Source organism: Rutidosis leptorrhynchoides, chromosome 8, assembly GCF_046630445.1.
Source record: "Rutidosis leptorrhynchoides isolate AG116_Rl617_1_P2 chromosome 8, CSIRO_AGI_Rlap_v1, whole genome shotgun sequence".
NCBI classification, from domain to species: Eukaryota; Viridiplantae; Streptophyta; class Magnoliopsida; order Asterales; family Asteraceae; genus Rutidosis; species Rutidosis leptorrhynchoides.
Window position 1 is genome coordinate 16228659 of NC_092340.1, and position 27348 is coordinate 16256006.

The following is a 27348-nucleotide window of genomic DNA, read 5'->3' on the forward strand; positions in this document are numbered from 1 at the left end:
ATTTACACCTCAAATATCAATTAAATTTTACCACATCACCCACAAACGCCCTTACAAAAGGCCCCCCTTAGACCATAGATAACGGTGATTGTGACGTGAAGTGAGTAAGGTGTACTTTTTGGGGCAAGTCAATGACAGTACCATGGTAGGGAAAGGGGGAGTTGTAATGGAAGTCTTTTGTAAGAAGTTTGACGGTGATGTGGTAAAATTTGATTGGTATTTGAGGTGTAAATAATTAAAAGTGAGAGAGAGAAAATACTCAAAACCAATTGCATGATGCCATGTCACAAGCCGCCCCTTTCCTCTCTCCATGATCCGCCGACCAACGCCTGAAGACAAACACCCACAAACGCTCCATTTCGGGCGTTGGTGGGTGCGTTTGTCTTGACACCTCATGGGCATTCGGGGGAATGCAGCCTCATTATCTATGGTCTTACAACTACCCCCTTTCCCTATCATGGTCCAGTCATTGATTTGCTCCAAAAAGTACACATTAACCACTCCACGTCACAATCACCATTATCTGTGGCCTTATATGTGTAAATTTGAGTATGTCTTTAACAAACAAATCTCATATTTGATTTTATATGGTGTTGAATGTGTTCTCAATTATGCAAAGCTATTAAAGAATTAGGTAACTACTCGTAATTGTAAAGAAACGCATGATAATGAAGCAAGATAATGAAATATTCATTTCTATTGGACAATATTGTTAAAAAATCTACCAAATTAAGTTGCATGTTTATATCTCTAAAACATCATTAGGATATTAACATTAACAACAAAACTATTACCTGTATCATGCATTGCAAATGCATATAGTTAACATTAACATAATATTTATAGAAGAGTGAGATGTGAGAAAAAATTGTTCAAATTGTTAATTCGGTAGAATCAAACCTGAATTTTGGTTTGACATGTTAAACAGGTATCATTTTGATTATGGAAAACTTCAAATCGCATCATTTTGGTTGAAATTTTTTACCTAAAATCCTTCAATTCAAGAATATTTAGTTTTAATTAACGATGTAGGAAGACAAGACAAGCTGAGGTCAAAAATTTAGATAATTCGATATTGTTTAAACAAAACAATTTTCACACAATAAAAGAACTTCTAGACTTGTAGAGCTTAATATATGAAAATAGTAGTACCAATTACACATGCCGTTAAAGTCAAAATCTTCATCATCGTCACCTGATACTGAACATTGGTGATGGGCATCATCATCATGATCAACATCATTTGACAGTGGCATTGCGAATCGTAGATGTGCATGGTCCAGCACTTGTCATAAATGGGACATCCTTAAATTTAGCCACACCTTCCTCATCAGTGAAGAGATTCTGCACCCATTAAACAAACATTCACGTTAATACATGCATACATGCACACATCTATCATGAATGACAGAACCGCTTTTTTCAAATTTAATCAATACTTTTTTTTCAACTTTTTTGGATACTTAGCAACTGTCACTTTATATTGATGTAAACAACAAAAACTTAAAATTGTGAAATATGATTACCGGTGTTATCTTGTCAAGTTGTTTCTTCTTGGGGTTTAAAACATCTTCTGGCTTCCCTTCATGCCTGTATAAAATAAAATACATTATTAGATTAGCAGAAGTATTAATGGATATACTACTGTAGTAAACATAAAGAGACGGTTGGTTCTTCATATGTAATTTTAATGCATACATACCCATAAAATGTAACACATTCACCGATTTTGGCCCCTTTCGGAACAATCAAAGGCTCTACAGCTGTATGGTCGGCATTTGAAGCACATAGCACCTGATACATAACAAAATTCCAAACACCATAAACTGGTAAATATTGGGGTGACGTGTTGAGTGGCGTGTTGGGTGATGTGTCAAAATATGGTTGGAAGTTAAATGAAAAAGAGGATAAAAAGTATTTAAAACATATTAAACAAATATTAAAATAAATATATAAATGTTACACGCCACAAAACTTTCCTGTGCTAAAATGAGCACGCCAAGCTCCAAAATGGTTGAGCACGCCTTGTTAGTGGCGTGTTGGGTGTGTGCTAGGAGCACATTGGCCCAACACGCCACTGTTAATCATGGTCTAAGAACGAGCACATGAGAGTAAAAATATGTTGGTTATGTTTCTAGTGAGTCTAATTGCTTCCATAGAAAGATCTCTATGCTAAAGGTTGAAATTGAAAGAAAAAAAAATGGACAAGTCATGATTAGCAAAGTGGAAAACAAAATTTTAGCAACAAATAAAGGGCTCACTCAACTTAAAACAAACAAGGAAACTGTTCATGTACATCTAAGAAATCATTCAGTATGCATAAACTCTTGGTCAGTAATAAACCAGAATACCAGATATTTGGAAGACGAAAAGTTAAAATTATCACCTAAATGTAACTTTTTGAAATCATATTTTTAAAGTTGATGTAGAAAAACACACATGTGAGAGATGTACATTAAATCTAGGAGTATACACGACTAAAAATAATAGACAAAAGTTGGTACAAGTCTAAAACCCATAATATTACTAACCAGTCCTTCTGAAAGCACATCTCTTAGCTTTCCAGGTTTCACGTTGGTGATTAATACCACAAGACGGTCCTGTAAGGTTAAACGGCATGAAAATAACCATTATGAATTATAAAACATGGTTATAAATTTTAATAACAAGGCGTTGAGAAATCAAAAAATGTAATGAATAATGATAATATATGCAAAAAAAAATAAATAAATAATTTTACCTGCAACTCTTCAGGAGTGCAATACTTAGCCAAACCACTAACCACCTGTCGACATTTACCCTCACCGACATCTATCTCCTCAACCAATAAACTGAAACATGAACATGAAGATTTCAACAAAACTCAATGACATCTATATACAGTAGATGTACCAATTTCAACACATTTGCTTACATTGATCAGCTTAAATAACAAGTTAACTGGGCTGTTCATGAAAATTCCCCCAAGTCTATCATTAAGGCATAAAACCTCCTCACTTGTTTTTACCAGAAGGTGTTGTTATTATAACTATCATTAATGTATTAGTTCTCTAAATATATAAAGACACTTTAAGGATTGGAGAAAAGTTATCTGGAGTTCAGCCCAAGTTGAACCCATGTGTTTACACGAGTAAGTAAAGATGGTCCATTCCAACCAAACCCGCCTACACTGCCACTTAATATGCACAAATACAATTCATAATTTTTTAATAATAGTTTTAAGCAAGTGAAGATGGCATAAGAATGTGAATTACCTGTCAGCTGATGGATGTTTGGACGCCTTACGAATGAACCCAACTTGTATTTTCAATAACCCGACACTTAATTCTTTGTCTTTTTCATCTGCTGCTGCTACCTTTTCAGGCGCTTTCTTCTTCTCTGTAGCAGCTTCTGTTTTTCCTGCCGCTGGTTTCTTCGACTTCAAGAAAAATGCAAGTAAATTCACTACGAGAAATCTTGAAAAATAAGAAAAGCCCGGTTCATATTTCAGCAATTTTTCAATTTGTAATGCTTACAACAAATTTTTGTAGTTATTAAAGTAATTTTAGAAAGGTAACTATTACAACAGTCAACATTCAAAATTATCATTTTGACTATAAAAAGCTAAAAACAGCTTAACTTCAAAAAGAAAATAGCACAAAAAAGAATAACTAAACTTAAATATTTAGTTAATAAAGTAAAAGTTTACTTTTTCACTGTCAGATACTACACACTTCATTAAGTCTTGATTTTATTGGTTTTATATTTGTTCTTTCCTTCAATATCATTTAAAAAATTTACTTCTCAGAAACAATGAATGTATATCAGCAAATAGAAAATGTGTTAATCAAGAAATTCTCATGCAGATAGTATAATATACATTGTTACCTTTATATGTCTCAACTCTCGAGTATAAAATAACAAATAGAAAAAAAAATATATAAGTATCACAGGGCCCACCAACAATTTAGTACTCGATTTTCATAGCAAAACCTAAACAGTAATCGAGATCAACCAAGGCCCATAAGACAAATAAAGCAGATATGGCCATATGGGTGAGACTGAAATAAATGAACACATGTATAACGAAAATAACCATGCATCACTTGATCGGGATTTGAATATACAAAATATAAATACCGTATCAGATTTTTTCTCAGTGTCAGCTTTAGAACTTGATGCACTTTCATTTGGGGCAAGCTTTTTCGTGGCCCCAGCCTTTTTGGTACTTGGCTCAGCGTCCACCTTTGCGGTCAATTTTGTCAACTGAAACAAAAACAAAAAATTTAGTAACTTACAGGGACAGACTATAAATATTTAAATTAGAACGATCACTATAAGTGAACCACTGTGTTGTAATATTCAACATATGTATGATGAATAATGTACATATGGCACATTCCATGAGTAATATTTGAATCGAGTTTACTTGGTACTAACAGGAGGATCGAAATGGGCCTTCTTTACCACAATTGGTTGAAATAGCTCTCCAAAATTATGTGTACTCTGCAAAATACAATGGATGGTTTAGTGCAAGGAGAAAACCAAGTGTCCCTCATTTTGGGTACATGGAAAAAGTGAACTAACTAACTCGGTTAAAAAGCATCTAGGGTTTGAAATCCAAAAAAAATGGTCATGAAGAATAAAAGATATCTATTTCCTCTATATAGCAAGTAAAAAATTAAACTTTGATACAAACAATGACTATTCACTTAAAATTTGGTGCTAGGATCATGACTGAAAAAAACATGATCTCAAATTCTCAATGCAAAAGAAGCCTATTACCTGGATGTAATCCATCCATCTAAACAGATGTGGCAGTTTGTTCTTGTCTGAATCTGGAAGACTAATCTGTCGTCAACACACAGCAAACATTATGAATGATATATATAAGGCCTCACAATAAGATAGCATTACAAACTTCATGGTTATAAAGATAACAGACACAATGGGATGGTAAGCAAATTAAGATTTTTGAAGATCTTAACTAAAACAGACATGTTCAGCATATTCCAAATTATTATGCTAGACACCAAACCACGTATTATAAAAGACCACCAGTACATAGTTATGCATTCAAACACTTTATGCATAACTCATTGCACAATGGGAGACATTGCAGTTCAGGGACTAAATTGATGTCATCTCATGTGCATATATACATACAATGATCATTAAAGAAAGATGATGTTACATACCACATATGGATGAACAGTTGAGAAGACAATTATATCAGCATCACAAAATCTGTATCCACCACCAACTAGAACAGTTTTCGTACGCAAGTATTCATTCAACTCGCTTAGACCTTTCGAGCATCCCTCGGGATCTGATGGAAAATTCTCTGCAAATGTGACCCACTTGTTGAACTGCCAAAACAATAAATTTAGCATTAAGATCAACATAAATGCAATATCACAAAGGAAACAGTATTCTCATGTGAACTCTTGTAGCTTATAAATGCAATATCACATTACCAAAATTTATATCAACTCACCTCCTCATTGTACTCTTTCTCAATAGCAGTTTGTGCGATGTTAATACTCAAGCTTTTGAGGTCATTCACCACATCATCCATGAACTTTGTCTGATGCAAAAGATGTTGAAAAAGGATTCAGTATAAAGTTAATAGATCATAAATCTTAAGTTAACAAGGAATAATGATGATTGTTACAGATCACCTAAACTATTATACTGCATATATAGTATGTAAACAGAAAACCTAATAGCAAATTGAACCAAATGACCTAATTATCACTAAACAATATCATGCATTGATTATAACACATAATTGAATAAACTACTTAATAAGTATCAAATCAGACTACAAGATATAAAGGTAATCAAGTACAGCGTAATTTAGTAGATACTTGCAACTATAACAAGCTCGAGCATAAAAAATTGAAATCAGATATGAAACAATTAAGATAAAAATGCGTAGAGAAGGTTGAAAGGTAACTTACAGCATCCACTGATTTGAGTTTACAGAGAGCCGATACGATTGTTCGCTTTCTATCAACAATTACTCCATTGCTAACAGACGCCATCGCTGTGATAAGTAACCTGCGTTTTCTTCTTCTATACAAACTATTTATTAGGGCTCGAATTATTCTACGGGCCTAGGCCCGTTTAGGATCTTAAATGGGCTTTAAAGTTGCTTATTTTATTTGTTTTTTAGTTGCCTTTCCCGTTAATGAATGGGTGGTGATACATCTAGCATTATTTTTACTTTATTCACTATAAATTACGTATTCATTAACATGTTGTAATGTACAACATGCTAATACACAGTTCGACTCCGTTAGGCTGCAATATTGCACTTAATATTATCCATGACCTGAAGTATCCACCCAAGTCGCCTTTCGCATAGTGCGTGGGCAACGGGGAGGGTGGTTTTACCGGCTATGCCTTCGAATTGGTCCGGGTTTTCTCAAAGACAGTAGTTGGGTGCGGGTTATGCAACTACAGGAGATGAATGCTTGAGTGGTTAAGTTCCCCTCGGTAATCTCAAACTAATGTAAAAAAAAAATGATATAGAAAAGTTTATGAGTGTTTTTATATGGGAAAGGTAGGAAAAGCATAAGATATACGGAGTAGAAGAAAAATATAGAAGGAAATGCGATAAAGTAAATTCTTATTAGTATTTTTGACTGAATAAACAAAATTAGCTATTACTATTTATAAGTTCTATTAAAATGCTAAAATGATGATGCAATAATTATCTTTTCCCCTTCTATAAAAAAAAATTAAAAAGGAAAAAAAAAATTGTGAGCATGTAGGTGATGCCATAAATAGAATTATTTTTACAATTATATTAAATCTACTTAATGATATCATAATTCATAAATAAGAATTATATAAGCTTAAAAAATTCAAAAATAAAGACAAAAGTTCTAAGCCCTCATGATGATGTCATTATATTTAATAAAAATATTAACATGTTAATTTTATAATATATATGTAGCATTATGTACAACCTTATGATAAAACACCCTCATGACTAAATGTACAATATTTGAAATATTATGTACAACCTTATGGTAAAGCACTCTTAGAATAGTATGTACAATTGCCCCCACTAATAAAACACCATTTTACTAATTATGTCCTGCAGAAAAAGCTTTTGAAACGAAGAAGGCGTCGAGACGAATATAGATGGTTTGAAAGAGCCTATCTAGTTGATATGATGGAGGCTTTTGATAAAGATGATGTCGATGAGGATTATTGTTCATGCTCTGACTCGGACACGTAATATTCGTTGGTTGGGGTCGTGCTTAGCTCGAGTGACATCTCATAAGCATTTGTATCTTTTCGTGATAGGCTTCCCTCGTGTGTTGTTTTTTCGTTTGGTTTCTCCTCTTGGTGCTTTTCGTGTTTTTTTGGTTGTTTCGAGTTGGTGATTTAGTCGGTCCTGATCTGTAGGTCGTGTCTTTGTAGTCTCATGTTGTGTTTGCTAGCTTCTTGCTAGATATTTTATTTATATAATAATATACTTGCCTTTCAAAAAAAAAAAGAATCGTATGTACAATATTTGAAGTATTATATGCAACCTTATGATAAAACACTCACATGACGGTATGTATAAGCTTTAAAACAAATTGTACAATCTTTTACACATCACCTCATAAACACGTGTACAAACTTTGAAGCATATTGTACAACATTCATATAATAATTATTTTTTTATTTTTAAAAATTTATCAAGAGGCATTTGTTATTACTAATAATTATTATTAAAAATATAAATACTCAATTTTTAAACAAACTTTATTATTATTTATTATAATTATAGTTATTATATTATTATTATTATTTAAATATGGGTACTTTTTACGAGATTAATTACGTTACATATGTATGTGAAATAAATGTCTCAATAAAAGGTTGTAATGTAGGCTTTTATGAAAAAGTTAAGTACATCAAGGTAGTTCATTTATTTTGACCAAGTTAAGTACATCAATATATTTGTAAAAACAACGACAAGTTTCTTAGTCGGAATTCGTTGTTCCACGGGTCATTAAACTAAATGACTTTAACATTTACATTCTCTTAATACATAAAACATATTATTAAACTGTTGCGTTTAAACGAACCCGTGATTTCACGAGTCATTTCACTAGTTAACTATTAATTTGTATATAACCAATTTGTTAATCCTTAATAATCTATTACATGCTATGAAAATGCCATTGGAGTGACATCATTGTGTAATTTTTACCATACCTTAAAAAATAATATGGGACACATGGCACAAAATTAAAACACATTGCTTACATCATCAATTACATAAACATTTAAATTAAACTATTTAATAAAAAAAAAAGGTATTTAAAAAAAATCTTCTATATTACTAATCCAGTAAGTTAAATCCACGTGGCACCTCCAGATTCATTCTCACCAAATCCTTTTTTTGAATTAAAAAAACTCAATAATTATGCAGCTCTGACGCGTGTCCTTCTTTATTCCATAACTGTACCATCTCCTCATTTAACGTCATCTGTATCCTTTACACCCTATTCTCTCTCTCTTCAAAAATAAAAAAACCCTAAGATTGATATTTCTCATCCAGATCATCACGTTTTAATTCAGTTAACCCAAAACCAAAATCAGCAGCTATACAATCTATACTCTGTAAACAAATTGAAAAAATGTATGCGATCTCCCAGAAGTGGCTGTTTCAGTGGTCGTAGCGGTGACGATTAGGTTTGCTGGCATAACTTAGAATGATATTCCCTCAAATCGTATATGACTCTGCAAAATTGACTCAGCTTTCTTTTGTGTTGGATATTCATGCTCAATGTAAAGCGACCTAATTCTTCATTCATCTCTGTACAATCGATTTTGGGAATTAGTGGTTTGTAAAATCAATCGCTATTCTCATAGATATGGGTTTTTCAGAATCATCTTAGCAGTCAATCGAATATGGGTTTTAATGGATGCTGTGAGGTGTTGATGTTTTTTTCCGATGTGCTATTCACTATCGATAGGTACTGATTTTTTTTTTATGTTCTAATCGATTACTATAGCTTAATGATTATGTGAATATTGTATTTTTAGTTTGTATCTAATCAGATATCTATCTGAATTATTAACACTGAAATTGAATTGTACTATCAATTCTAAAGGAATGAGGAATAAACATGATCATAGATAGGCTCAAAGATGCAACTAAAGTTTGGTCTGTTAGCTTTGGTAATGGTGGTGCTTCTGGAATTGGTATATCTTTCTTTAATTTCAAATCCTTCTATATTGTTATTTAGAGTAATTCCTAACTTAGATTGGATATTTGTTTACTTTGGTTGATTATGTAATAAAGTTGAGGTTTTTTTTAACACAATTGTAGTTGAGAGATATACAATAGCTCAGGTTTAACTATTTTTTCGAGATTGAAATAAATTCGAATTTGAAGCAGAACTTAAAATCTGAGTTAAAATTATGGGAAATGACAGCTATCAAATATAAATTTAATGTGAGATCTGTTATCATGATTGCCTTTATATGTTTTGTTGTTTAACTTTATTTTACATGGAGGACAAGACAATAATGAAATAATGACAATGAGGTGAACTACTTACATTTACATGATGCACACCTTCTATCTATTAAAAGCTACAAAGAAATGTAGTAAACAATCAATAATAGATTCACATTAGACATAAATTTGGTTATTTTTACATCTGGTTATTCCAGTTTTGACAATGATATTTTTGTTTCATGGCTTATTTGACTCCCTTTCATGCAATCATTGATGTTGAATAACATTTAAGCTTTTGTGATCGTATTTTAACTTTTCAAATTTTGTAGTCTAATGTCTGTATCACCTTAAGTGCTTATCAAAATTGGATTCTGCAATGTATAACGTCTACTTAGGTTTTAGTCAACTATGGTTACAAGTTAACATACTATAAATACTATAAATGTGGTAGTAATAAACTGAGAATAATCGTTCTCATTCGATTTGAGTTTCCGAGTAAACTTAATGTTTGACATCATTTTCATTATGACACCGATGACCTGTATTTATTATTTTCCCTCTTTTTAAGAACTACACTTCACTGATTCTATAGTGCCAATTTGTACCCATTCTGACTATAACACATATCATGATTAGCTTTTTTTTCTTCTTTTGCAGCAAAAGAGAGTAAACTAATGACGCTGCAGATTCTACTGGCGGTGAAGCAGGCATTAAACAACCACAAAGTGATGGAGCATAACATGGTTGATGGGTCGAATTGGGTTATGTTTGATAGACGGATACAATATTTACGAAATTAAAATGGGTCACTTTGAATGGTTTATCAAGTTGAAATTTTCATAAAGTGTGATCCAATGCATAAATAAATTAAGTTTACTCTATTCTTGATGGTCACCTAAAAATTCATGTAATATGTAAAATACGGGATGTTAAGGTAACTGATTTTGGTGATGTTAAGGTAACTGATTTTGGTGATGCAAGAGTAAAGGCTCAGACTGGTGTTATGACAACATAAACTAGAACATACCAGTTGACAAAACCTAAGGTATGTCTTCTATAGTGAGCTTTCTTAATATACTTATTTTTAAAATTTACATGTGTTACTACTGTCTAACCATAAACACTTGGTTAGTACATCAAAAGATATAGTTAAAGTGATGCTCTACTAAAGGGTTTTTTTTTGTTTACATTTATTCGAATATGGATATGAATTATCGTAAAGATATTAAACAACATCTCAGCTCGTGAGTGATGTAGTAGGCTTAATCTCAGTCCGGTGTCGACTCTATTATTAAATATCACATATTTGTGTATTACATAGGTAGAGATTTAAATTGATTCCTATATAGAAGTAACAAATATAGTATTTGTTATGATTGTATATACAATACATTATACACTCTACACACGCTTTTGGTTAAAATCTCAGTATCCATGAAGAACATCATTGTCGTTTCATGGTTTACAGCATCTCATTTTAACAAACCTTTTTTTTTTTTACTTTTACTTTTTTTTTACTTCTTTACCGTTTTAGTTCCTCATATACCTAATCATCAAATGAGCTTCAAGTTGTATTTAAATGGAATCTAATTGTACATTGAGTTTTTAGTTCTATCTTATTTTGTGTCCATTTGCCGCATACATGGCCGGAATCTTGAATTGTGATATTTTTTTATGTTTCTTTTGTATTATGTAGGAACATCATGGTGTTTGTACCTTATCCATGCTAAGGTCAGTCGTTCACATTCTATGAGTATCTAAAGTATCTAATTGAGGTATCTTCTACTTTGAAATCTACTACACATTTTATAATCACTTACTGTCCCTCTTATTGACAAAAATTTGTTAATAGTTTTTTAAGCACACGGTACACTGCAGTAGTTTGCACCATAAGCACATCCCAACAGTCATACACCTATCTCATTTGGATATTACACCTATCTCATTTGGATATTAAAACTTGAATGCTAGGAAGTAATATGATACAAAGTAGTATTTTGAGAATCAAGTTATGTTGCCCTATGATTCTTTTTGAGGTTTATTATATGTAGGCCAATGGTACATAACATGTTTTACTCATTCAAAGAATGTGGATAAAACTGCAATTTGTAATCTTGAACTCGACTATGCAAAGGTTGAGAAGTTCATGGAGTCTATTGAGAATAACTACCGTTTTGAATTTATCATGGACTCATGGCTATGACTTCCTATTATGCCTGGCAAACGGGTCAGGTTGGGTCGGTTTGGGTAACGAGTCAAAATGATTTTGGGTTGAAATGGGCCATAGGTCAAACGGGCCAATTTTTTAAACGGGTCAAAATGGGTAAGGTTGGGTCGGCTTGGGTAACGGGTCGAAACGGGTCACAGGTCAGGTGGGTCAAATGGGTCAAATTAGTTACATCGCTTTTTTTACATTTATTACATTATTTTAGTTATTATTATTTATTATTTATTATAAATACATATGAACTATTTTAGTTATCATATTTGCTTTTTGTTCATTTAAGGGTTTGTCTATTCCGACCCATTCATTAGCAAGATGGCTGAAAGCAGGTATGTTTTAATGTTTATAATTTTCATGTTTTTTTAATTTAATTTTAATCAATATTTATACATCAAATAAAATTAAATAATTAACGTTGGGCAGAAACATGCTAGACAATTTGACATTTTGATCCATTTAGAATTTTACCCGTTAGACCCATTGAGGAAAAGTTGAACCCTTATCGACCCAGTAAGTGTCTGCACAATTATGGTTCGAAATGTTTGTATTTTGGTATGAGTTCTGTAACACGAAATAGGGGATTTGGGTTGAAATTGTTTGTATTTTTGTATGGGTTGAAATTGTATTTTATTGGTTGCAGCGAATGCAGTTTTAGTTTTCCTTAAAAAGGGACAACAGAATACGTTTTAGATTGAACTAGAGTGCAATATTATTTGTATTAAAATATTTTGCGTTAAGGGGCTTTATTATTTTATGAAATGAATCACCATGGTTGTAAAATCTAAGTCAAAATTTTCATGTTTTCGAAGTAAAGTGTGATTTTTTGGGATTTTTGTATCCATAAAGGTTTTCTTGCAAGCTAAAGTTAGCACCTTTATTAGTCTTTTGTGGAATGTAGATTGAAAATAAATTTGAAGAGATTATTTATTAACTTTAAGCTTCTCTTTATCTTTTTTAATTTACAGTCAAATGGTGCTACTAATGGTTATACCTTTTCAAAAAGTTCTAACAATCGACGCTTAAGGTTATACCTTTTGAGGATGAAAAGTTATAACGGGTCAAATGTTTTTGGGTTGAAATTGGACATTTGTCAAACTGCTCAGATTTTTGAACGGTCCAAAAGCTATAGGTTGGGGAATGGTTCGAAACGACTAAGGCTAATGGGACAAACAATTTATTTTTAGTTATTATTGCTAATATATCATTAGAGTACACATTATATATCATTATTTATCATTTATATTTATTATGCATCACTATATTTATTATAGTTAGTCAATTTATATTTACTCAAGGTGGTGGTGTTATATGAAGGTTATTTGAGTTAATTCGGAACCCGAAGAGTAGATGATGATTTATAGTCTATCGGTGTATCACAAGTGGTTCGTAAAGACGAAGACGGAATACAAGGTAGAAATTTAACATCTAAAAAATGTTATGTAACATCCCAACCCGTTAACCAACCTTAAACGCGGAATAAAAAAAAATTTAAACTGGACAGAAGGGTGCGCGGTGCGCACCACTGCCTGTGCGCGGCGCGCACAAGGCCTGTGACAGTTCTGATCAAAATGTCCATTTTTCGCGAAAAGATCTTCGACTTCCCGACACTTTTAGACCAAACGCTTTTCACAACAATTTATATTAGTTAAAACTAACACGTTCCAATAATAAAATGAGTTTTACGAGACCGGGCCCACATCGGCCGTTTTACGACTTTCGTACAAAATACAAGTTTTCGACCACATGACTTTTAACACAAAATAAAGACCGAGCATGGCGATTGGGGATACGCTACCCAATCCTAATCAATCCAAAGGCAAGATCTTCTAAAGCAACTATGCAAGTCCTCTAATCCTCGCGCTTACCCGAGCCACCATCCGCATGCAATCTATAAAAAGAGTCAACAACGAGAGGGTAAGCTAACGCTTAGTGAGTGAAAATATACTACATACATATATATGCATAAAATGGACACGCCACATAGATAAACAAATACCGCATACCGGAGCATCCAAGCATAAAGGCAAGCTAATCTAAGCATACCGTACGATCACTAAGCAACAAGCTAAATATGCATCAACAAACATAAGTTCACCAACGACGATGTGAACAACGCCAAGAAGCTACACCCGGAGGGTTAGCTACATCACGACAATACAACAATATATATATATATATATATATATATATATATATATATATATATATATATATATATATATATATATATATATATATATATATATATATATATATATATATATATAACAATATATAAACGAATAAGGTTAACCCCTTAACCCATTACCAAAATACCAAAATACCACAATGAAGATTGGCCGAACTACACGAGCCTTAGTAATCCGAAACCGCACGAGATTACTATCTTCACAACATCGAGGTTGGCCGAACTACACGAGCCTTAGTAATTCGAAACCACACGAGATTACTACCTCAATAAGATGACCGAACTACACGAGTCACCATGAATCCGAACTACACGAGATTCATTTTGATAAGATGACCGAACTACACGCGTCATCGTGAATCCGAACTACACGCGATTCACTTCTCCAACTCAAAACCCTTCGCCATTGGGGTTATATCATCCACATCACAACCACGTGTGATAGTGTACACACAAAACGTGTACCTCGCCAAAGGTGGTCAACCAAAACGCACAACCGTGCCAATTGGATCTAAACGCAAGTCCATCAAATCCACCTATATGTGAAGTGAGCTCTATAACCGAGAACCACTTCACCCGACCCGCACCCATCCTACACATACATATGCACATAGGATATTAACACTCACCTTGTCGCCTTGATGAATGCTTCCAAGTAAACTGCAACTCGCCAATGGAAAGTACCTATTCCATTATCACAAATTCAACAACACACTTAGATTGGATTTACAAACCAACCCAATTTGACACTTAGTGCAAATTCGACCCAAATGCACTTCCAAGTACAAACCGCGCCCAAAATTAACCAATAATCACTAACACAAGTGAGAATGGTCCTAACACGCCAATTAAACCCGAACACAAGTGTTAAACACTTACAAATCTCCAAATTGCCCATAAACCCTAATTTTGACCCAAAGTCAAAACTAGTCAACCAAATAACCCTAAATGGGTTTCAATACTTCCGTAATCACTAACTTAAGTGATTAAACCCAATTTCAAGTCCTAATCATGGCCAATTAGTTCACCAACCCAAAATCCACCAACAATAACAACAAACCCGATTACTAGCATCACTAAACTCACTCCAAGAGTTTAAATGGGTTTCTCATCAATTTAAGTTCAAACCCTAACTTGATTATCAAAATCAAACAATGAAATTCAGAGTTAGAACTTACCACAACCACCAAAACGTAGCCAGGAACGAGGTGAACAACTTTAAAACCCGAGACTTTGATCAATTCAAGCTTCTTCTTCTCCAAAACTCCAAATCTCTCTCTAGAAATCTCCCTCTCTCTCTAAGATACTTGAGAGTGTTTGTGGATGTGAAATATGATCCAAAACTGAATCCAACCAGCTGATATGGCCTCACATCCGGCCTCAAGTGAAAAGACCAAAAAGCCCCTCATTAAACACTAATTTGAAAAAGTCAGATTTCTGTCGCAGACCAGGTGCGCGGCGCGCTCACCTCAAGGTGCGCGGCGCGCACAACCCTCTGAACAGGTTATGAGCTTCTATTCCATACCACACTTCACCTACGATACGTACATCATTTAAAACTCTGTGTAAAATAAATATTGGGGTCTTACATGTTATCTACTTTTAGGATTTAGGAAAGAATCGTGCAGCCACATTGTATGAACTTTGAACTATTGCATTATGTATCCGTTTTCAGTCTTTGTATTTGCTTGTCCATTTATGATAAGAATTATAAGCAATCACTTAATTAGAACATGGTGTTAGCTGTTTTCCTTTATTATATTAAAGTATCACCTTTTTGGATTATGGCTATTTTTGTTACCTATGCTATAATTTTAATGAATATATACAGTATTACTACATGTTACCGAGTGGATGTATTAATGAATATATTATTAATGAATATATACAGTATTACTACATGTTAAAATTGATCCATTTATAAGCAACTGAGTTTTGGTTTCCACCTCTAATTAATCAATATTTGCTCCCAAATGCAGGTTTATCTATTAAAGCCTGGTAGCTCCACTCAAAAATACTTTGAGAAATTGGTCAACCTTTTAGAACAGTTTTTATTCTAGATTATGTTATTTTTATTTTTATGAGTTGTGTTGTTAAGATGTGTATCGCTTACATGTTTACTTTCTGCAGATATTACCTCTAACAATTTTGACTGGTGAATACTGAATATGTAGGGCATAAAGTGCTTACATACATTGTTACACCCGGAGACATGTTCTGCTAAGTGTGAGCATTCTTTCTTGAACGTATGTTCTCTTTTACTACTTTATTGATAATATGATAATTTCAATTTGTGCCATATAGAAGAGTACTTTGTATAATAGTTAAATTATACAGCATAGGGTTAGTGATAGTAGGGTAAGAACAAATGTTTGTACGCTTTCATTTAAGAAATATCTTGCTAACATTTTTATAATTGATTTGTCAAGTGTTCACTTTTGTTGTTATTTTCAAGTGATTTAATGTTTTTTAGTTGGATTGTTTCAAAGTAATATATATTTTGTGAAATATGGTTCTTCAACTAATGTATTTGATGATGCATTTTACCTACATATTAATCGTTGTTTTTATCTCTGTGTTTCTGACATTTTATTGTTTGAAAATAAGGAATTTTGATTTGAAGATTGTTGACGTAAATTTGTTTCAATTCACATATATCACTCAAAGCAAATTCATCTAGAAGATATGGCGTAAATTTATTTGTGAATTCATTTTGTTCGCGTTGCACGTGAATACTTGAGCATTTCACCCACAACAATACTTGTGATATTATTTTTTCTCATATCGTTAATTGATATAACATTTTACGATTCAAGTTTGTTTCTTGAAGAGTCCCCGTACAACGCACGGGCTCATAAATCTAGTAAAATATAAAATGTGATTTAAAAAAAAAAAACATGGTGGATAAAAATAAATGCACGCGTGCCTGAAACTACTTTGAAATCATCATCACTCGCACGCCTAATCTCTTCATTCTTTCTTTACCCTATTTCAATTTCAAATTTAAATTAAACCTAGATAATCCAATTCTCCATGGAATCTTTCTTTGTTAGCAATCTTTCTTTCTTTACCCTTTCATCTGGAAAAAATTGTTCCAATTCATCGCCAAACAGGGAATCAAATCTGCAAGTATTAGCTTGAAGCTTTTGTGAAAACGAATCAAATCGGGTTTGGGACAATGAAATCATTTCAACTGCAAAAATCATCGATGAATCTGTTTGCTTCACTTCAATTGAAGTTACGAGAAAAGGTACGAAAAATAAGTTGTGTTCATAATCAAATCGTGAATTATTTTATTTAACAATTTAGTTTTTGGTGGGTTTTAAGCATGATGAACTTGATGCTGTTTTCGATCCTGTTGAACTTTTAACATTGAATTTAGTTATTTTAATTATCTCTTATGATTATTTGATTCATGCATATTAGGTGTTCGGTGAAATGCTTGAATGAAAACTGAATTTTGTTACATTCTGTTAGGTTCAACATCAATTGTGTATGAGCTTTGTGTATATTTTCTTTTGACCTAATTACAAACAAACAATGCAAACATACTATACTACTGTATTATTTTGGATTTTATTTGTTTGATGTTGTTTTATGTATCCATAAACTTTCAGGTTACTGTCTTTTAACCTTAATCTGTATTCCTGTACACGGATTACGTAAAATGTAAAAGAATTTTGTTTTGAGTCTAATATTTGGCATTCACAGGTTCCCAAATATTCAAAAAGAAGTGCAACAAAGGAAATTGTTATACATGTGTTTGTATCTTCTTATATGGGGTGAAGCTGCAAACTTGAGATTCATGCCCGAATGCCTTTGTTACATCTATCACCACGTATGTATTATGAATCTATTATGATATTTCACTATTTCTTTCTATTTCTCTAATGTTCTTTATGTAGTTAGTTTTACATGAAGTAATTAAGATACTAAAACATCAACAAACGGCTCACACACCATTGATCTTTCACCATTGATCTTTCACTATTTCTTTTATGGTCTTTGTTCTCTAACGTTCTGTGTGATTTCAAACACTAAAACATCAACAAAGAATAAGAACATTGTAATTAGGATTCGGAATAATCTTTTAGCTATGTTTTCTTTCTCCTTTGCTCTTATGTGTCCTTCATGATTGTTTCAGGGCCTAATTGAAGAGCTTATTTCCTCTGATTTCTTCTCTACCAGGTTTTTTTATATCATTGCTCAAATATTTTTTTATTTTTTTTTGAAAGGCACAATATTTCATTACTTAAAGAAGAGTGTCACAACATACAAGCATGCGATGACATGCTTAATATCAAACATACAAGAACAACTTAAAGTTGCAGTAACTATCGTTTTCGCTTTATAATCGTCTATATAAAATTTGTTCTAAAAATCGAATTGATAAATACACAGAACTTAATTTATGGGATGATTTTCGGTACTGTTACTGCTTATTTGTTTTCTTATGATGGTTTTCATTCTGAAATTTGGGTTTAATGTTTTTATAATAACCAATTACCGTTTTTGATTTTTGAGTAACGCATATATATGTAAGATGGAAGGTTTAAGCTTCTTCGAAGAAAATGCACGGAATGTGATCGATAAAATGTCTAAAAGAAATATATTGTCATGGTACTCCTAACATTTAAGCTAAATGTTGATTTAGTTTTTTTTAGTGATTATGTTGTGTTATTAGGATTTAACTTATTGTTAAATTCGATATTAATTATTATCATTTTCAATACAGTGAAGGTACTCATAACATTCAAGTAAAATGCTGATTTAGTTTCTAGTGATTATGTTGTGATATTAGGATATAACTCATTGTTGAATTTGATATTCCTTATTATTATTTCCAATACAGTGAAGTGAAGCTCAATGAAGATACATACTTAACTTTGCTTCTATGTAAGTACACTCATTCTTTGGTTTCTTTAGTCAAGTAATTTTCTCATCTCTCTAATGATTTTCCTCATGTTCATTAGTTAATGGTATGTTTTTTATTTAGTTTTATTACAGTTGATCCTTTTGTATGTTTGGTTTTGTAAATAAATGCATGATAGATTGATAAGTTATGTTATAGTTTTTCATATCGTTGAAGTCTTAGGTTATTTACATCATGGAACTTCAAAATTCAGTATTTTATTTTTCAGTAGTATTTCATAAGCATAAATCTTATGTGCACTTTAATGTACCAACGAAATTTAACATGTCTTTGTTGCAAATTTAACATCCAATTGAAATGTAAGCATGTATACTAATTTTATTTTTACTTGCAGAAATTTAGGTTTTGGTTTGAGTTAATGAAGATTGAAATGACCACATTGATATTTAAAGGCGTACTTGCATTGTTAATAGCTTTGCAGTTTCATTTATACCGAGTTTTGCACCTAATGAAAGGTTACTTGAACCCATTACTAAATTTTTGATATTTTGGTTATATGTTTTGTTTACAATTAAAGTTTGATAATAGACACTCAATTAAATGATATCTACCTTCTATTTGCATGATGAAATTAGGAGTACTTTTGTAAGTTCTATTGTTGAAGGCATTTGGGTGGATTGCTTGCTTGCTGCAGTAAAATAATATAGGTTTCACAATGGTGATCCAATGTCTTTGGTTTTAGATGTGCAAAGGTAAGCTTTCAGTTTTCCTTTCTTATTTTTTTACCTGTTCTTAATTATATTCTTATATAGAAGATTCTTGAATTCTGATGATTAAGTCGTCATTAATGATTGAAACATTTACATTGCAAGTGTTCATATATACTTCTATTTTGTAAGATTGTTCAAAGTGTTTTTGTTTATACATTTGTTTTCTTTGGTAATCTTCTTCTATGTATTAGAAATTGTGACTTGGGGCAATATACACATCTTCCTGAATGCACTCTCAGTGTTTGGCAAAATGACATTGGCAAATTTAATTATTGACAAGCATATGGTATTGAACAAACCTTCTATTTCAATGTTTTATTCGTAAGTTCTAAGTGTTTACAACCTTAAAATGAGATATTATGTTGGTGGTTGTTTTGTTGGTATCCACTTTCTTCTTGAACTGCATTTTCATAAGAGCTCTGTTATTTGATGATTAATAGCGCAATTATTTGATTTTAGAAGCACCGAGATGCTGCCAAAAACGGTACCCAATGAAGGTATGGCTACTTCATCACTATCCCAAACTGCAAGGTTCTTTATATGTTTAACTTCAAGGAAGACTTGTCATTGGTATGTTTCTATCCCTTTGAAGTTTATCTCATTGTAACTGACATTTGATGTGTTTTACAAATAATGATAAGTAAAGATTATTATGTTCATGGGCCACAGGTTTAGCTACTGAATCAAAATTCATAGAGTATAAAGATGAGAACAATTATTATTTGATGCACTTGCAAACATGGATGACTAAGGAGGTGTTTGGCGAGTTTGGAGTTGACTTCTTTGATTATTGCGTTTTGAAATCACAAAGAATGGTGATATTACTACAACTAATATAGTTACCAAGAAGTGTTTAAAGAGGTGTTTGGCGAGTTTGGAATTGAATTCTTTGATTATTGTGTTTTGAAATTGTTAGAAATGAGGGTTAGAATTGACTGCCGGATTCGTTCTTGAATCGTGTATTCACTTTCTCTATAAAGTATTTCGACCCTACGATTGCCTCGATTACACGAAATCTTTACAGGGATAAGACAAGAACGCAATCAGTGTTTTTGGCAATGAAATCACTGATCAAATTGTTAGAGAATATGTGTATGTTTTCTATTAGTTAGAATGAAAGCAAAATCCTCTATATATAAGAGATGAAAAGGTGCGACGAAAGGATGTAACCTTTCAATGTAAATATGCAACCTTTCAACGAAAAGATGCAGCTCTTCGTTTAAACCTTTTAGAAAATAACATCTCTCTTCATGAAATGATGTAACCATTCATGGTTACCTTTCATCAAAAGATGTAATTTCCAATACCTTATTGAATTAACTCGAACGGGCGTGCACTCCGCACTCTCCAAACTCGTCATTGAGCTTAATTCGATAAGCCTTTGCTTTCTAGTAAATCCCAATTAACTAAAATGATTGTTGATAACACTAAAATCACCAACAAATCCCCCCCATTTTAGTGTAATCCTTGATTTACTAAAGTAATTAAACAAACAGAACAAACCAATGCATAAATGAAAATGTTTCAGAAATTGAATTTTCACTTAGTATAATATTTACGAGAATTCGAGTATCAGAGTGTTTCAGAAATTGAACCCTTCCCACTCATATGAAAACTATAAAATACTATACACATCAGTTTCTTACATATCCCTAAGACAATCTTGACACTATTATAAGCCATGTGTCCCAATCCTTCAGTGAACATATTGGCAGCTAAGTCCAAAGCTCCATTGAAGCGGCAAAACTTCATGTTCACATAGGTAGCTCTTTTAGTCTTGCACCCGCATTTGCAATTTTTCAAAAGAACTATTAAGAAGTTAAACTTCAACCTAACTCCACTTACGGGTCTAAACACATACTTTGAGATTAGGATATTTATGTGTTTCAATCTTCAGAAAGTAAGCTTACCTCATTGAATTCAGCTCCTAGCGTTGTACTAGAAGGGAATTGGGCGTCTCACTTTGGAAGATCTGGTTGGACTTCAATCCCACATCATTAGCCAACTTTTGCGCGCTTCCGGCTAATGCTTTTGTCAAGTGATTTGCCAAATTTTGTTATGACCCAACAAAATCCACATACATCACTCCATTCGCGATCACCTCACGAAACACAATTTTTGTAAGGCATAGTTGTCTAGACTTTCATTTGTATAAGTACATGCCTTAGTCACAAGACATCCCATCACTAGAGATCACCATGAACTCTAATCTTATTCATTATGACTTCAATTAATTTGTATTGCAATCTTTTAAACCAAGATTTACCAAGTTCTTATTATACCATAAGAAACTTTGAGTACTCAAATCATTGATTAATAAGTCATAGCACATGTCCACTTCCCACAACTCACCAATGTAAATTTTATAATTGGTACACCTTTGATAATGGATCCTTATTATCATTATGTACACAATTATTACTATTACATTAGATAGTTAGATTATAATTATAAACATAATCTATAATCTCAACATCACTCTTTTGATCCAAGATACCTTATTTATACCAAGTGTAAAATCCAACAACTTGTAGATGCATTATCTCATTAATCAGTAATAAACTCAATACAATTTTAATATGCTTTAAGGATTTCACATTGTGAACTAAACCATAGTCCATGGTTGGCTTTTACAAGTATTGAAATACTCAACTCTTATCACAATGAATTCCACTAGACTATGCTTAATCTTTCTATCACCATGCTATATTGGTCACTTGATGTAATCACATACACTATACCACCAATTTCCATGGCATATCAGTACTCGAAGACAATTAAGCAACATCTAATCCTTGTTCCATAATAAAACATATTAGTTTCACTAACTTGTACATTTTTAATAATTCATCAAATGTTGTGGACATACATCACCAATGAATAAAGACTTCATGGTCATTTTATTTAGTAACAAACAGTCACTTCGCAATAATACAATATTGTCTTGTCACTTATTCAACGAATTATCACCACTCGTTAAATGGCTTTACATTTGTTAACAATTAGGCCCTTGTCTTACGAACAAGCACAAAATCAACAATACATAGGGGGTGCTCATGTCAATATCCAAAGAAAATAATTACAACTTTCTTTTGTTGACAGTACATGTCCATGCATACTTATAATTAAATTATGGCATTAAACACCATAACCATGAATTATAATATCCCATAACCCATGTCCTCAAATTTAATCCGTTACAAATTTGCAATATGTTTCCAACTAAATAATCAAATGGCCGATTATTTAATTTATTACATGCATGAACACACCGGTTTTATAATGTGGTCAACTTTGGTGACTTTCCAAAATTAGCCTTTTCTCACTAACCGTCATTTACAACAAAGAATATTGTTTGTTTAATAGAATAACACCAATACATTCTCAAAAGATCCAACACCGATTCTACATGTCCGTTCTAAATTTGCTCAAACAAAGAACTTTCGATTAATTAAACAGGAAATTCACTCCAATTAATTTCTATTCATGAAATGAACCAATAATTCACAAATATTAATTGGATTAATTTGTGCACCCATTAGAACGCAATTTTAAATAACAGTTACAACGTAAAACCATAGTCATGCAAAATGTGAGTGTAACTTTTCTAAGTTCTCCACTGATGTACCAATTAATTTATCCTTTTAATTGTCAATGGACAAATTTCAAGAATCAAAGTATCTATTTTATTTCTAATCTTGACTATGTTTGGATGAGACAATGTTAACCAAAAACACAAATTAAAATAAAAGTCAATGGTTCATGTGTATTCGTTGACCACAAAACTGTCATAACCGTTTTCTTTTGAAAACCACCGACAATCCATACAAACAAATTACGCATGAAATACCATCAGATGATTGCATATTAAATATAGCCATGAGTTTATGATATATTCACACATATCATTCATGCTATATACCACATGATCATAATATGCCATACATCCATTATTTCATTCAAACAGTACTTCGTGCAATTAATTTCCCATGTGGTACTTCATGACTTATTTGATAAGATGTTGGGCATACATATATCCATATTCATCCATACTTATTTTCTTATTTCTATAATAAAACACTATAGAAAAATAAATAGAGAATGTGTACTTGTTATTGACACGCATGATGAAACCATGTTGGAAGGAAGCCACGTACAATTGATTTGGAATCCATATTCTGGAAATCCGTTGATTGCCATGAGACATATAGGCCGTTGCACAAACTTTATACTTGTCTTTCACGATTCTTCTACATGATCCATTCAAGGTTTATCCACCATAAATACTTTATATATTTGTTAGAAATGAGGGTTAGAATTGACTGCCGGATTCGTTCTTGAATCGTCTGTTCACTTTCTCTATAAAGTATTTCGACCCTACGATTGCCTCGGTTACACGAAATCTTTACAGGGATAAGACAAGAACGCAATCAGTGTTTTTGGCAATGAAATCACTGATCAAATTGTTAGAGAATATGTGTATGTTTTCTATTAGTTAGAATGAAAGCAAAATCCTCTATATATAAGAGATGAAAAGGTGCGACGAAAGGATGTAACCTTTCAATGTAAATATGCAACCTTTCAACGAAAAGATGCAACTCTTCGTTTAAACCTTTTAGAAAATAACATCTCTCTTCATTAAATGATGTAACCATTCATGGTTACCTTTCATCAAAAGATGTAATTTCTAATACCTTATTGAATTAACTCGAACGGACGTGCACTCCGCACTCTCCAAACTCGTCATTGAGCTTAATTCGATAAGCCTTTGTTTTCTAGTAAATCCCAATTAACTAAAATGATTGTTGATAACACTAAAATCACCAACAGAAATCACAAAGAATGGTGATCAAGTATTCAAGTGTAAACATGATCAAATATAACATATCATTCTTCAAATATAACATATCATTTAATAATTTTTCCTTTAAAATCCCGTGAATCCACGGGTCCTTGCACTAGTATTATATTATTAGTAAATACGTTTTGACAAGCTTCCCACAAAATTGAACCTGGCAAATCGAGGGGTGGATCTAGATTCTGATAAGCGTCCTTTTTATGACTATATAGATGTATCTTTTGACTAGTGTACATAAAATATATAGGTATAGGTATTTTAGTTATGACTCTAAGTTTATTTGGGTGTGTATGACACAAGTGGATATCTAGTCTTCACGAGACTACTATACTTGTCTGCATCGAGTGTTCTTTAGGTTGTGACTCTTGGATTTTTGGACCTTTTTTCTTCTTATGGTTGGGATTCTCGTTAATGCTCATTTGTTCATTATTCCTTTAATGGAATTTTAATGCAATGCTTTGCTCATCTTAAGGGTGTGTGTTTGGCATTTGAATAAACGAAACCCAACTGTTGGACCGGAAAATTGACTTGAGGTAGCGGATTTCATATTTCATTCTCTCTGTATTCGGGAAAACACCTTTTCACAGCTGATTTTGACGTAACGGCACCTTTGTTATTTTGTTCTCATGTGTTTGGTTATTTGTTCCTTTTTTCATTTGGTTCAGTCAATTTTGGCGTTTTCTGTTTTGGAATTTGTAAGACTTTAGACATTCTAAGGCCCAACTCTATATAGGTATGAAAATTGGCCCATACGACCATCACATATTTGGCGAATATAGGCCTACTCCGTATAAATTAGTGTGTAAGCTGTGTTCACTAATCTTATACGATCACATATGAGAACCCTTTTTACTCTTGATAAAACTAACGAGGATAAAAATACCCGCGCTGCGGGATAGTTTTGATCGGTTAACATTAGATTTATTGAACGTTAAAAAAATGATTAACGGTTGATTAATTGAACGTTTAAAAAATAAAGGAATTAGAAAGAAAGGTGAAAAAAAAGTGGAAAAAAATTGGTCGGTTAACAGTCCATAAATTTAACTGTTGAAAAAGTGGATGGTTAACTGAATGTAAAAAAAGGTTGGTTTCTATCGAAAAATGTTTTTTCTATCTTTAAGTAAAGAAACGACTTTTCTTATATTAAAAAACAGAAAATAATTGTATACATATCAACTTTCCACCTATCTAGTATTTATGAGATTGTGTATTGCTGTTGATTTATATATAACAAACCGTCAGAATATTTTTTTAGCCGTTAACTCATTGACAAACTAGGAATAGATCACTTGAGCTAAGGGTTATTGATTATTATATGTGTTAGTTACGATGTACCATAAATTTAAGCATATGTTTAATTTAACGTAACTTTTAATTAAGTAAGGGTTGTCATTAACATGTAAAAAATTTTGTATAACTAAAAATTTGTTGGAGTGAAGAAGTTTAAACAAAATAAGAAATTGTTGCTGCTACGAAACTTGTGACCGCGAAGGGTGAAATCGCGATCGCGACTTGGTTTTGATTAGGACACGCGAAAGGGAAAGGATAGCTCGCGACTGAAATTTCTCCTCGAATGATAACTCACGAACGCGAGTCATATGGAGGGAGGAGACTCGCGATCGCGAGTAGGCCTCTCGGCGGCCAAAATTTTCCATGTTCAAAAACTTGTTCGTTAAGTTCCTCTATAAAAGGACCCTATTATAACCCACAAATATATGCACGAATTTTATCAATAAAATCTCTCTAGTTTGGTTCGTGAATTGAAGTAATCAACACTTGATTACATATAATCGTGTTAAATTATCGCGTTCTTAATTTTCTTATTATTGTGGTCGTTTATCGTTTGTGGGTTGAGTAATTTTCTTCATATTGTTGGTATACAAAACTTTACAAAAATGTCAATTTAAAAATACTAATAATTAATTAACATAAATATATATTTAAAAAAAAATAATAAAACAAGCATTATATTAATTTTCATATGTACAATATATATACAAAATTAACCAAAATAAACTTCTAACTAGAACATTAAGGACTACGTTAAAAAAATTTATACAAAAACAAACTAGTGGATAACATTATATAACGGCACATTTTTCATTCGTTATTACTTTAAAGGAAATTGAGATTGAAATAGTGGATGAAGAGATAGGATTCTAGGACCACATTAGTTGCTAATTAAAATACTCTTATGTAAATTGAAAATAAGAAAACATGTTTAACTGTAAAATATGGAGAAAAAACAACAAAAGGTTCAAAATTAAAGTGAGTGGAAGAATGTAGGGACCACCGTCTGCAAACATTAATAAAAAGAAAAGGGTCAGATTGTAAAATTCGAAAAGTCACTGTCTCACTGAACGGAGATCACATATGTTTTCTTTAATTACATCACCTACCCTTCCAACCTTATTTAATGACCTTTCGGTCACCAATAATATTTATTTTTGAACTCTGGTCGTATTATGCTTCATTTTTGTTATAGTATTAGTTAATCTTAATCCGTATTAGTTATTGGACTAATTTTTTTTTTTTTTTTTTGAAAGGCAATTTATTATATATACATATATATATAATAAGAGGTTACAAACACAAGCTAATCTGCATAAATTGCAGAGAAGCCAACACAAACTGATACACACTATCTCAAACTATACACTGTACTACTACATTTTGGTTGCCAAGCTAGTAACAAAATGTAGAAAAATGCTACTGTAAATACAAGTGTGGGCTAGCCAACCAAATATGCCATTCGAGTTTCTTCATCTTGCATCTCTTCGCGATCCAATCAAAGCTTTTAACTTGTATCTCGTTGAGCGCAACCGAGGTGTCCCAAATCTTGTTCTTGAAAACTTTTTTGTTCCGGTTGCTCCAAATAAGATACCCACATATCCATGTCACCGCTTGCCATATCCCGACCCCAACACTCGACATTTGCTGATTTGGGTCTTCGCTGAATATTTCTCCGACGCTTAAGTTGT

At 32.3% G+C, this 27348-nt stretch overlaps 1 protein-coding gene and 2 long non-coding RNA genes across 3 annotated transcripts; 2 read left to right on the forward strand and 1 right to left on the reverse strand.

Moving 5' to 3' along the window:
* Nucleotides 1-1047: 1047 nt before the first annotated feature.
* Nucleotides 1048-6032, reverse strand: LOC139862638 (tRNA-aminoacylation cofactor arc1-like). Its single transcript, XM_071851259.1, has 12 exons — nt 5943-6032; nt 5477-5566; nt 5178-5348; nt 4765-4830; nt 4420-4485; nt 4120-4245; nt 3255-3418; nt 2741-2831; nt 2532-2600; nt 1703-1794; nt 1527-1590; nt 1048-1344 (listed from the first exon to the last, which is right to left on the reverse strand). The coding sequence occupies exons 1-12, from the start codon at nt 6024-6026 to the stop codon at nt 1240-1242; spliced, it is 1188 nt and encodes a 395-aa protein (XP_071707360.1). The 5' UTR covers nt 6027-6032; the 3' UTR covers nt 1048-1239.
* Nucleotides 6033-16840: 10808 nt separating this feature from the next.
* Nucleotides 16841-18591, forward strand: LOC139861416 (uncharacterized). The gene is made up of 3 exons (XR_011763761.1): nt 16841-17116; nt 17578-17704; nt 18011-18591. It is a non-coding gene; the product is annotated as an uncharacterized lncRNA (long non-coding RNA).
* A 173-nt stretch (nt 18592-18764) lies between these two features.
* LOC139861198 (uncharacterized) lies at nt 18765-20376 on the forward strand. The gene is made up of 5 exons (XR_011763682.1): nt 18765-18796; nt 19134-19254; nt 19375-19491; nt 19969-20079; nt 20179-20376. It is a non-coding gene; the product is annotated as an uncharacterized lncRNA (long non-coding RNA).
* Nucleotides 20377-27348: the final 6972 nt, after the last annotated feature.

Bases quoted from the DNA above. Each gene is read 5' to 3' on its own strand.
- LOC139862638 (XM_071851259.1), bottom strand. From the start codon at position 6,026: ATGGCGTCTGTTAGCAATGGAGTAATTGTTGATAGAAAGCGAACAATC. The intron at 5,567-5,942 runs GTAAGTTACCTT...CTTTTGCATCAG, and splicing joins AACTCAAATCAGTGGATGCT to ACAAAGTTCATGGATGATGT. The intron at 4,831-5,177 runs GTATGTAACATC...TGTTGACGACAG, and splicing joins CAACTGTTCATCCATATGTG to ATTAGTCTTCCAGATTCAGA.